The sequence below is a fragment of the Dermochelys coriacea genome, chromosome 18, assembly GCF_009764565.3.
Source record: "Dermochelys coriacea isolate rDerCor1 chromosome 18, rDerCor1.pri.v4, whole genome shotgun sequence".
NCBI classification, from domain to species: domain Eukaryota; kingdom Metazoa; phylum Chordata; order Testudines; family Dermochelyidae; genus Dermochelys; species Dermochelys coriacea.
In genome coordinates, this window is record NC_050085.1 from 2,885,390 (window position 1) to 2,898,062 (window position 12,673).

Sequence of the window (12,673 nt, forward strand, 5' to 3'; positions counted from 1 at the left end):
AGTCTTTCAGTGAGTGTAAGGAGCTGTTTGTGCGCTCAGAAAAGAGTTTTTGTCCCTCGAACGGGAGATCCTCAACCGTATTTTGCACCTCCATAGGGAATCCAAAAAGGAGCAACCATGAGGCACATCGCATTACTACCACAGTAGCAATGGATTGGGCAGTTGTGTCAGCGCAGTCCAGGGAGGCTTGCAGGGCCTTGAGGGCTATAAGGTGAACTTCTGAAGTGAGGGGCAGGAATTGTTCCTTTTTTTCCTCTGGCAAAGTTCTTCAAGCTCAGAATAACTTTTATAATTGTATTTGGCCATAAGGGCCTCATAACTGGACATTCGAAATTGGAGGGTAGATGAATAGGATTTTCTGCCCAGGACATCTAAAACATTTCCTCCTGAAAGCTGTCTGTTTGAACATATTTGAAAGCTATAAACTGAGACATTTGAAGAAAAGAACAAGGACACCACATTCATTTCCACCACTGATATATATTGTACTAAGAGAACTTTTCAGAGGGACAGCATGGAGAAATTGTTGCATATTTTGCTTGTTCATTGTATTGGCTACGCATTTGTTTTATAGTTGTTAATCCTGTTTTGATCATATTCTCATTTCCTAACCTGATACATTGTTATATATTACCACCATCTATATAAAATCGAATCAGCTATGATAAACTAAAACTGGCATAAAGTGTAATTTTAATAAAAGCAAACAAATATACACAGAATGTTTCTAGACAGGTGATAGCAGGCAAAATGCAAGCTAGTTGAAAAGATAAAGAGGTGAAGAAACTGCACCCTATTTTGCACAGAAAGGTTTGGATTTAATCAATTTTAATAGACGATGAATAGCTTCTGATGCATCTTGGTTTGGCAATTGTTTGGTTATTAGAAAAGCTTTCATCCCAAGATCATGAGCCTGAAACGACATTTAAAAAAAAGATACAAAATAATTGCCATGAAATAGTTACACAGCCTTTTCTCACTAGGGTAGGAAAAATATACAGACAGAACCAAAGGAATTGCCATACTGGGTAAGAGCCAAGGCTCTTTTAGTCCATTATCCTGTTTCAGAGAGCAGCCAGCACAAGCTGCTTCGGAGAAAGCAACCTCCTAGTGGGCAACTATTGAATAACATGCCATCAGTTAATGGATGGCTTATGCTATGAAACAGGAGGGTTTTTATCCCTTCTAAAATCAGAGGGCCAAACTCTCTGCTGAGGTAAACTGGGAAATCTACATCAACTTCAATGAAGCTGAGCTGCTTTTCATCAGCAGACAATGTAGTTTTTATATTATTATGTGTTAACATCTTTAATCACATCCAATGTAACTGTAGATATTCTCATTATCTTTATCAATATCCAATATTTGATTTCTGCAGAACTCTAGGCCTCAAGGCTATCATAGGGCAATGAGTTCCACAGGCTAATTTTGCATTGTGTAATTTTTTCCCCCTTTTTTAAGCTTTAAACATGTGGCCTTTCAATTTCATTGAGTGTGCCTTTGTTTCATAGAATTATAAATTTTAAGGCCAGAAAACCAACAAATCATCTAGTCTGACCTTCTATATAACACAGCCCAGAGAATTTCACCCCTGCACTGAGCCCAATGACTTGTGTTTGGCTAATGTAGCTTCCAGAAAGGCATCCCGTCTTGATTTGAAGACATCAAGCAAGATGGAGAATCCACCATTTCCTCTGACAGTTTGTTCCAATGGTTAATCTCCCTCACTGTTAAAAAACTGTGCCTTATATCTAATTTGAATGTGTGTGACTCTAATTGCCCGCTATTGCTTCTTGTTCTGCCTTTCTCTGCTAGACCGAAGAGCTCACCAGTACTTGGTATTTTCTCCCCGTGAAGGTACTTATACAGTAATCAAGTCACTTGTCAATCTATATTGACTGAGCTCTTTAAAGGCATTTTCCCCAGCTCTCAAATAATTTCTGTGGCTCTTTTCTGCACTCGCTCCATTTTTTCAACACCCTTTTAAGGATTTGACATATCAGAACCATACCCAGCTCATTAATGTTGTATGCAAGGAGAACCCTACTGCTACATCCAAATATTGCATTGACCCTTTTCCCCACAGCATTGCACTGAGAGCTCATGTTCATTTGTTTGTCCACTATGACCACTAAGTCCTTTTCAGAGCCACTGCTTTCTAAGATACAGTCCCCTATTCTGTACGTCTATCCTACATTCTTTGTAACCAGTTGTATGACCTCACACTTGGCAGTATTAAAACGCATTTTGTTTTAATGGGCCAGCTCACCAAGATTGTTCTATGACTTTATGACTTTTTAATACAAATATAAAAGCCTACCCCTACACCATGTCCTCATCGTTTACCATTCCATCAATCTCTGTGTCATAATCACATTTTATGGTTCCCCAAATACAACTACTTTTCTGGATCTATCAGTTAGTCAGTTCTCAATCCATTTAACATTTGCTTCATTTATACTGTATCATGAAAGTTTTTAAATCAAAATGTCATGCAGTGCTAATTCAAACATCTTAAAAAGTATTTGTTCATGTATTTACATTCTCTATTTGTTATTTTGCATAACTCTACCATCTGGCTTTCTCTCCAAACTAAACATTCCCAGTTGTTTCCATCTCTGTTCATAAGGAAGTCTTACCCATCTCTAATAATTTTCAACTTGTGCAACCTTAACTCTGCCCCCTTGTTTGTAAACTTTCTGATACAGTCTTGAATAACAGGATCACATACTGCTACTGTGACATGACCTCATCCTGATGCACAAAACATAACAACTTTATCAGTATACACCCCAGCCTCACTCATGCACAAAAGCCATGACTTTCACAAGTGATTCATGATTTTGGATGCCCAACTTGAGACAAATCAAAGGGGTCTGATTTTCAAATAGCCCGTGCTCAGCACTTTCCAAAAATCAATCCCCTTTAAAATATGGATGCCCCAAAATAGAGGCACCTTGACACATTTGAAAATATTAAGACTTTGCTCTCAAATACACTAGTGCAAATTCAAAATTAAACCCATTGACTTCAACAGACTGGATGAATCCATATTTACATCATGATAACTGCAAAAAGGTCCAAAATCAGGCACTCATATGTATAACCCTTGTCTCATTCACTGCATAACATCCAACCTGCATGCTGAATGACAAAAAGTGGTATGTAATCATGCAATTAAGACTGTATTGTAATGCATATGCACAAAGGCACAGAGTCTAAGCTGTATAAGGAACTTTAACTTGCCATTACCTGACTTTTGAGTACTTTGCTTTGTAACTTTAACATTAACATAGTATTTTTAAATTTAATTTCCTAGGTATTTAAAATAAATAAATAAATACTGGAATGTGGCTCTATTTGCTAGAAAGCAGTAGAATATTGTTTCCCATGAATTATGCATTCTCTGAGGCAAGCACTCCTGCATTTAATGTCATTGTGTAAATCAAAAATATAGTGGTTTAATTAAAAACAAAAACAATCACTAGGTCAAACTTGCCTTTAGTAAATCCAAGATCAGGTAATGAAGCATTGCAAGAGCATGTACAACATTGGCAGTTTTAGCAGGTTGTTGCTTTGGTGCCTGTTCTCTGATATCTAATATCGCATTCAGTACTTGACTTGCTTCGGCTTGCTGAGCTTCATCTACATTGAGAATGAAACATTTAAGATGGATGAATAGCATATAAGATAATATACTACTAAAACAAGCTAACTATCTGTTCTATTTAGGCATTTATACCTCACATCACACTGATATCTGATTTCCATACAAATTCTAAAAGTAAGTATATTAAAATCTCTATCTTTTCACCCGTAAATGGCAAGTTTGCTGTTTCAGCCTCTTCTCTGATGTGCATCACAAGTCAATATCTAGATCATTCAGCCATTTAACTGCTGCATCATCAAGGATAGCAAGATGCTGCAATCTACCCTCTAATCTTCTAATTGTGCACTCCTCCACATGTTTGACCATCTGCATTGCTGCCCTGCAGTCATGCTGTGAAGACTGGGCTATGTTAAATTTCTGCACTGTGGCAGTCACTCTGGCCATTCCAGTCAGCAGCTTGTTAAGCCTAGTTCAAGATCTACATACCCAGGTTGCAAAGGGTGGGTGTAAATTACAGCTTCTGAAATTCGTCTGCATGTCTGTCTCTCTATCCCAAAGTTGCTGCCACTCTATAAAAACATAACTGTCATCCTGATGTGCTGTTGTACCAATATTGGCACTGGGCCAGCACCACTGGACATGAATACATGAACGGCCACTGCAAAAGGATTTTGACCAAGTTAGCTGTGGCAAGTCAGCAGGAACTGCAGGTGCAGGGGTTTTCTTCTGCAAGTGGGCCAATCTTTTTATAAAAAGAAAAGGAGTACTCATGGCACCTTAGAGACTAACAAATTTATTTGAGCATAAGCTTTCGTGAGCTACAGAAAGCTTATGCTCAAATAAATTTCTTAGTCTCTAAGATGCCACAAGTACTCCTTTTCTTTTTGCGAATACAGACTAACACGGCTGCTACTCTGAAACCAATCTTTTTATAGGAAGTCTGTGTTGTTTATTGATACTTATTGGAATCATTGCCAGTCTTGTGTTTAGGAGGCTGTTTTCAATCTATCGTAGCCCCCCAGGCAGTTTTAAGGGTAATAACATTGGGTCAAAGTTTTGAGGGAGCTATATGAGCCAACACATATAAATTAGATGTTAATGTGTGGCTAAGGCAACCACTAACAATACAGGTGGATGTATTCAGCTCTGAATTAAAGAGATGTACATGCCAACTTCTGCCCCAAACCTCAGCACAATTTTCTGCTAGAGCAAATACCAGCACCAGGACTGAGGTTCATAAAATGTCTGCCTCAGTTCCCCTGGGGGCTCCTGTTAGCTTCTGAATCAAGGTAGTGCAGGAGGTGATCTTTTTCTTTAAGGGTATATCTACACTACGAAATTAGGTCCAATTTATAGAAGTCGGTTTTGTAGAAAGCGTTTTTTATACAGTCGGTTGTGTGTATCCCCACACAAATGGTCTTAGTGCATTTATCCGGCAGTTAGTCAGTGGAGTGCGTCCACAGCACTGAGGTAACCATCGATTTCCGGAGCCTTGCACTGTGGGTAGCTATCCCACAGTTCCCACAGTCTCCGCCGCCCATTTGAATTCTGAGTAGAACTCCCAATGCCTGACAGGGCAAAAACATTGTCGCGGGTGATTCTGGGTACATATCATCAGGCCCCCCTTCCCTCCATCCCTTCGTGAAAGTAACGGCAGACAATCGTTTCGCAACTTTTTTCCTGGGTTACCCGTGCAGACGCCATACCACGGCAAGCATGGAGCCCGCTCACTTTACCATCACCGTATGTCTCCTGGGTGCTGGCAGACGCGGTACTGCATTGCTGCACAGCAGCCGCTCATAGCCTTTTGGCAGCAGACAAATTGGGGGGAGGGCTAGCTCAGTGGTTTGAGCATTGGCTTGCTAAACCCAGGGTTGTGAGTTCAATCCTTGAGGGGGCCGTTTAGGGATTTGGGGCAAAAATTGGGGATTGGTCCTGCTTTGAGCAGGGGGTTGGACTAGATGATCTTCTGAGGTCCCTTCCAACCCTGATATTCTATGAATGCAGTATGACTGGTAGCCATCGTCAACATACTCCAGGGTGCTCTTTTAACCGACCTCAGTGAGGTCGGGGCGCCTGGGCAAACATGGGAGTGACTCAGCCAGGTCATTACCCTTTTAAGTTTTGTCTCATAGCGATTCAGTCCTGCTGGCAGTCCTATGCACCATCTTTTAATGAGCAGCCAGGAGACGACGATGGCCAGCAGTCATACTGCACAGTCTGTTGCCAGCAAGATGTATAAAGATAGATGAAGTGGATCAAAACAAGAAACAGACCAGATTTGTTTTGTATTCATTTTCTCCTCCCTCCCTCCATGAAATCAATGGCCTGCTAAACCCAGGGTTTTGAGTTCTGTCCTTGAGGGGGGCATTCTGTTTCTCCTTGATGAAAACCCACCCCCTTTGTTCATTTTAATTCCCTGTAAGCCAACCCTGTAAGCCATGTTGTCAGTCGCCCCTCCCTCCGTCAGAGCAACAGCAGACAATAGTTTTGCGCCTTTTTTTCAGCACAGATGCCATAGCACTGGGAACACGGAGCCCGCTCAGATCACCTCAGCAACTATGAGCACTATAAACACCGCACATGTTATCCAGCAGGAAATGCAGAACTATAACCTGCAAGAAAAGCGAAACCAGGCGAGGAGGAGGCGACTGCAGCATGGTGAGGAGAGCGATGAGGACATGGACATAGACTTCTCACAAAGTATGGGCCGCTGCACAGGGCCGGTGCAACCACTAGCGAACTAGGCGGTCGCCTAGGGCACCAAGTCGTTGGGGGCGCCAAAAAGCGGTGCCCTGGCTCGGCAGGGAGGAGCCGCCTTCTGGAGGCACTGGAGAGCCAGAGCGTCGGCTTGCGGGGGCGGCGAGCTCCAGCCATGGAGGAGCCAGCGCAGCGCAGGGGGCAGCAGCCCTGCAAAGGCAGTGATGCTGCTAGCGGGAAGCAGTCGCGCTCCTTACCCCTCCTGCCTCGGCTGCGGTCCGGCACCCTCCTCCCCCGGGAGGGTCCTTCAGGCTGCAGCAGATGCATGTGGGCAGCTCCCCCCTCGCCGCGCTTGGCTCTGCGGCTCCCGGGCGGCTCATACTCCCGGGAGTCGCAGAGCCTGAGCACGGCGAGGGGGGCGCACGGGGGCCACCAACCACATGCATCCGCTCCAGCAGCCTGGGGGCGCCGGGCTGCAGCCTGGGCAGCGCACCCCCTGGTTCCCCCCTTACCGTGCTCGGGTTCTGCGGCTCCTGGGTGTGTGAGCCACCACCATCCCTCCCGGAGGGCTCTGGCGATCTGCGGGGGACAGAGGCAGCAGGCGGCATCCAAGCGCGCAGCCACCTCCTCCCCGGGCCCCAACTTTCCCGGCTCCCGCCGCTCTCCAGCCCGTGCTCCCCTGGCCGGGCGCTTCCCTCCGTCCCCTCCCCAGCTCCAGCTGCTGCTGCGCGGTGGAAGTTGCTTCGGGCCCCGCGGTTCAGGGGGACGGGAAAGTTGGAGCCCCAGGAGGAGGTAGCTGCGTGCTCGGATGCTGCCTGCCGCCGCTGTCCCCCGCAGATCACCGGAGCCCAGCGTTGGCTCCTGCCCTGGGAGCAGCAGCGGGAGGTGGCGCAGAATTAGGAGGGATGCTGCTGTAGACCAGGGCCACCAGGCAGAGTGGGGTTCCCAGGAAATGTTCCTGACCATCGCCATCTGGATGACTTGGCTGGAAACCTTTGCAGCGCCAACCCCTACAGCCGATGACCTGAACCTGGGAGTTGTATATTGCAGCCACTCGGGGTCCCCTTCCCCTCATGTCGCACGGGCCAAGCCTCCACAGCTCAAAAAAATTCCCCTGGACTTTCTAATTGTATTTCCCTGTATGGATTAATCTGGGATATCTATGAGAAAACAACCTATTTAAAAAGTTACATGATTAAATACTTGATATTTGCAAAAAGAAAAGAAATACTTGCGGCACCTTAGAGACGAACAAATTTATTAGAGCATAAGCTTTCGTGAGCTACAGCTCACTTCATCGGATGCATTTGGTGGAAAAAACAGAGGAGAGATTTATATACACACACAGAGAACATGAAACAATGGGTTTATCATACACACTGTAAGGAGAGTACCCGTGGCACCTTAGAGACTAACAAATTTATTAGTCTCTAAGGTGCCACGGGTACTCCTTTTCTTTTTGCGAATACAGACTAACAGGGCTGCTACTCTGAAAACTGTAAGGAGAGTGATCACTTAAGATAAGCCATCACCAACAGCAGGGGGGGGAAAGGAGGAAAACCTTTCATGGTGACAAGCAGGTAGGATAATTCCAGCAGTTAACAAGAATATCAGAGGAACAGTGGGGGGTGGGGTGGGAGGGAGAAATACCATGGGGAAATAGTTTTACTTTGTGTAATGACTCATCCATTCCCAGCCTCTATTCAAGTCTAAGTTAATTGTATCCAGTTTGCAAATTAATTCCAATTCAGCAGTCTCTCGTTGGAGTCTGTTTTTGAAGCTTTTTTGTTGAAGTATAGCCACTCTTAGGTCTGTGATCGAGTGACCAGAGAGATTGAAGTGTTCTCCAACTGGTTTTTGAATGTTATAATTCTTGACGTCTAATTTGTGTCCATTCATTCTTTTACGTAGAGACTGTCCAGTTTGGCCAATGTACATGGCAGAGGGGCATTGCTGGCACATGATGGCATATATCACATTGGTAGATGCGCAGGTGAACGAGCCTCTGATAGTGTGGCTGATGTGATTAGGCCCTATGATGGTATCCCCTGAATAGATATGTGGACAGAGTTGGCAACGGGCTTTGTTGCAAGGATAGGTTCCTGGGTTAGTGGTTCTGTTGTGTGGTGTGTGGTTGCTAGTGAGTATTTGCTTCAGATTGGGGGGCTGTCTGTAAGCAAGGACTGGTCTGTCTCCCAAGATCTGAAAGAGCGATGGCTCGTCCTTCAGGATAGGTTGTAGATCCTTGATGATGCGTTGGAGAGGTTTTAGTTGGGGGCTGAAGGTGATGGCTAGTGGCGTTCTGTTGTTTTCTTTGTTGGGCCTGTCCTGTAGTAGGTGACTTCTGGGTACTCTTCTGGCTCTGTCAATCTGTTTCTTCACTTCAGCAGGTGGGTATTGTAGTTGTAGGAATGCATGATAGAGATCTTGTAGGTGTTTGTCTCTGTCTGAGGGGTTGGAGCAAATGCGGTTATATCGTAGCGCTTGGCTGTAGACAATGGATCGAGTGGTATGATCTGGATGAAAGCTAGAGGCATGTAGGTAGGAATAGCGGTCAGTAGGTTTCCGATATAGGGTGGTGTTTATGTGACCATCGCTTATTAGCACCGTAGTGTCCAGGAAGTGGATCTCTTGTGTGGACTGGTCCAGGCTGAGGTTGATGGTGGGATGGAAATTGTTGAAATCATGGTGGAATTCCTCAAGAGCTTCTTTTCCATGGGTCCAGATGATGAAGATGTCATCAATGTAGCGCAAGTAGAGTAGGGGCATTAGGGGACGAGAGCTGAGGAAGCGTTGTTCTAAGTCAGCCATAAAAATGTTGGCATACTGTGGGGCCATGCGGGTACCCATCGCAGTGCCGCTGATTTGAAGGTATACATTGTCACCAAATGTGAAATAGTTATGGGTCAGGACAAAGTCACAAAGTTCTGCCACCAGGTTAGCCGTGACAGTATCAGGGATACTGTTCCTGACGGCTTGTAGTCCATCTTTGTGTGGATGCAGACTCCAACGAGAGACTGCTGAATTGGAATTAATTTGCAAACTGGATACAATTAACTTAGGCTTGAATAGAGACTGGGAATGGATGAGTCATTACACAAAGTAAAACTATTTCCCCATGGTATTTCTCCCTCCCACCCCACCCCCCACTGTTCCTCTGATATTCTTGTTAACTGCTGGAATTAGCCTACCTGCTTGTCACCATGAAAGGTTTTCCTCCTTTCCCCCCCCTGCTGTTGGTGATGGCTTATCTTAAGTGATCATTCTCCTTACAGTGTGTATGATAAACCCATTGTTTCATGTTCTCTATGTGTGTGTATATAAATCTCTCCTCTGTTTTTTCCACCAAATGCATCCGATGAAGTGAGCTGTAGCTCACGAAAGCTTATGCTCTAATAAATTTGTTAGTCTCTAAGGTGCCACAAGTACTCCTTTTCTTTTTGCGAATACAGACTAATACGGCTGCTACTCTTAAACCTTGATATTTGCATTAACCTAACTTTCAAAAATATGCCCCAACTTTTTTTATTTGCAGTGTTTAACTCAAGAAAACAATTCCAGCTGCAATGATGTATCCTGCTCTTTAAACTGTTCAGAAAGCCACATGATACAAAGAAATTAATGTAGCTAACATTTTAACAAGTAATTCAACTGATTATAAAACACAGCCACAAAACGAGGAAAATCATGCCAAGACTGTTGGTTTCACACTTCCCACATAAAGAAGTGATTAGTAAAGTAAAAAACACATATTATGCATAAGAGGAGTCAATGTCAAATAGAAACAGAAGTTTCAGAAAATATTAGTTTAAGCTTAAACACACTTTACAATATGAAATCATATGGGAGAGGCCTATTTTATAAAGAACATTTCAAAAAAGCATTTTTCAGCAGTTGTTGGAAAGTTGTCAGGTCATTTTTAAGTAGAGATGTCAAAGGTCTACAAATCTGTTATTGAACTTATTACTATAAACACTTGAAAAGGACCAGGGTGATGGGATTTAGCTACAGGGACACATGATTTTATACAATCCCTTGTGCTGTCACATTATTGAAAAGAGACTAAGTGGATGAGATGATATCTTTTATTAGACCAACTTCTGTTAGTGAAAGGGACAAGTTTCTGACCTACACAGAGTTCTTCTTCAGGTCTGAAAAGGTACTAACAGTGTCACAGCTGTGACAGATCGGGCCAGATGGCTACAGGAAAGTAACAGAAGGCAGATATATTAGGCCCAGGCTAAGCAGGTCCCTTTTCCCTGGGTAAGGGAACAGGGAAGGGTCCAGAACAATCAGGAACCTTCTGGAGACAATTAAGACAGACAGGCTGATTAGAACACCTGCAGCCAATCAAGAAGCTGCTAGAATCAATTAAGGCAGGCTAACCAGGGTTTTAAAAAGGAGCGCACTTCAGTTTGTGGTGGGCGTGTGAGGAGCTGGGAGCAAGAGGCACTAGGAGCTGAGAGTGAGAACGCAGACTGTTGGGAGGACTGAGGTGTACAAGCATTATCAGACAGCAGGAGGAAGGTCCTATGGGGAGAATAAAGAAGGTGTTGGGAGGAGGCCATGGAGAAGTAGCCAAGGGAGTTGTAGCTGTTGCACAGCTGTTCCAGGAGGCACTCTAGACAGCTGCATTCCACAGGGCCCTGGGCTGGAACCTGGAGTAGAGGGCGGGCCTGGGTTCCCCCCAAATCCTCCCAACTCCTGGTCAGACACAAGAGGAGTCGACCTGGACTGTGGGTTCAGAAAAACGGCCAAGATGAGGGCTGCCGTGAAGCTCCAAGGCGAGCAAATCTGCCAATAAGCTCAAGACCCATCAAGGTAGAGGACTTTGTCACATTTGGTGTCGGAAGTGGGATTTGGTGTACACAGAATAGCGGAAGAAGGAGAGTGTTTGGGGGGAAAAAAAAAAGGGTAGAGAGTCTATTTTGTTTTTTTCACCACAGTGGAGGAGGTAGTGCGGGCACTGATACAAGCCACGGCTGCCCAGCAGGAGGCTACTCGTGTCCAGGCAGCCGCCCAACAGGAGGCAGTGCGGCTGCAGCAAGTGACTAATCGCCTGCTGATGGACCAGGCTGATCAAGACCGGACTATGTTGCGGGAACTGATAAACCAGCTAAAGGCCCTTACAGAGCTGAACCGCGGCCATGATGGGACGCAGATCATGCGGGCCAGCAATTGGCTGCAGAAAATGACGCGGGAGAATGATGTGGAGGCATACCTCCTGGCCTTTGAGACGACAGCCCTGTAGGAGGCTTGGCCCCGAGAACAGCGATCTGGCATCCTCACTCCATTCCTGTGTGGGGAGGCCCAGAAGGCCTACTATGATTTGCCCAAAGAGGCTGCGGAAAGCAGAGATCCTGGCCAGATCTGGAGTAATGACCGCAGTGCAGGCCCAGCAATATCATGAGTGGAGATACCAGGAAAACAAAACCCCACAGTCCCAATTATATGACCTCATCCATCTCGCATGAAAGTGGTTACGAACTGAGTCCCGGAGTCCGGAGGAGATACTAGAGGTTCTGATCATCGACCGGTACATGAGAGGACTACCGTCAGACCTTCGGGCCTGGGTAAGCCAGAACAAACCCTCCACCTATGACGAGGTTGTCGCGCTGGTAGAAAGGCGAAGGACAGCGAGGGAGCTGACCTGACCAGTTAAGGAAGAAGCACTCTGGGTTAAACTAGCAGCACCAAGCCTTAGAGCTCGGGTGACTGGGCCACCAGGAGAGCCTAGGTGGAAAAAGAGAGGGGCTGAAGGCCCACCAGAAGCCACAAAGAGTCAGAGCACTGAGGGAAAAGAGGATCGTGATGTTAGACTACCCAAACCAAAAGACTGGGGAATGCCTAGGGCTCCATATAGATGTTACGCCTGCAGGGAGTGGGGACACATGGCTGCACAGTGTCCCTATGCCAAGGAGCCTATGCAGTGTAACCTGGGGAACTGGGCAGACCCATGCTCCCTAATCCACCTGTGGGGGTCTCGCTAACCCCACATATGTACACCAGACCAGTGAAGCTAAATGGGGTAGAGACCACAGCACTGGTTGATTCGGGAAGTGCTATCACACTTGTCTCGGGGAAGCTCGTGAAGTGTAGTCAGCTGCTGTGGGCTAAGCGTACAGGGATAACATGCATCCATGGGACAGTTGCTTATTACCCCACCATCCCAGTAAAAATCAAGATTCAGGGGAACACTACTGAGGTAGCAGCAGGTGTAGTCCCTAAACTCCCATACCCGGTGCTCATAGGGAGGGACTTCCCAGGTTTGGAGACTTACTCCCGGTAGGGGAATTGGAGAAAGGGAGAAGCCCTGAAAGTAGTGAGGCATCCACAGTAGACTGTCAACCCCCAACCTTCTCT

The 12,673-nt window shown here is 45.6% G+C and overlaps 1 protein-coding gene across 1 annotated transcript in view; it reads right to left on the reverse strand.

The window, feature by feature from the left end:
- Window positions 1-460: 460 nt before the first annotated feature.
- ZMYND12 (zinc finger MYND-type containing 12) overlaps window positions 461-12,673 on the reverse strand; it is a 54,347-nt gene continuing 42,134 nt past the window's right edge. Inside the window, exons 7-8 of the mRNA XM_038376740.2 lie at window positions 3,500-3,645; window positions 461-913 (exon numbers count right to left, since the gene is read on the reverse strand). Of these exons, the coding sequence (XP_038232668.1) occupies window positions 794-913; window positions 3,500-3,645 (266 nt within the window). The 3' untranslated portion in view covers window positions 461-793. The remainder of the gene's footprint in view (window positions 914-3,499; window positions 3,646-12,673) is intronic.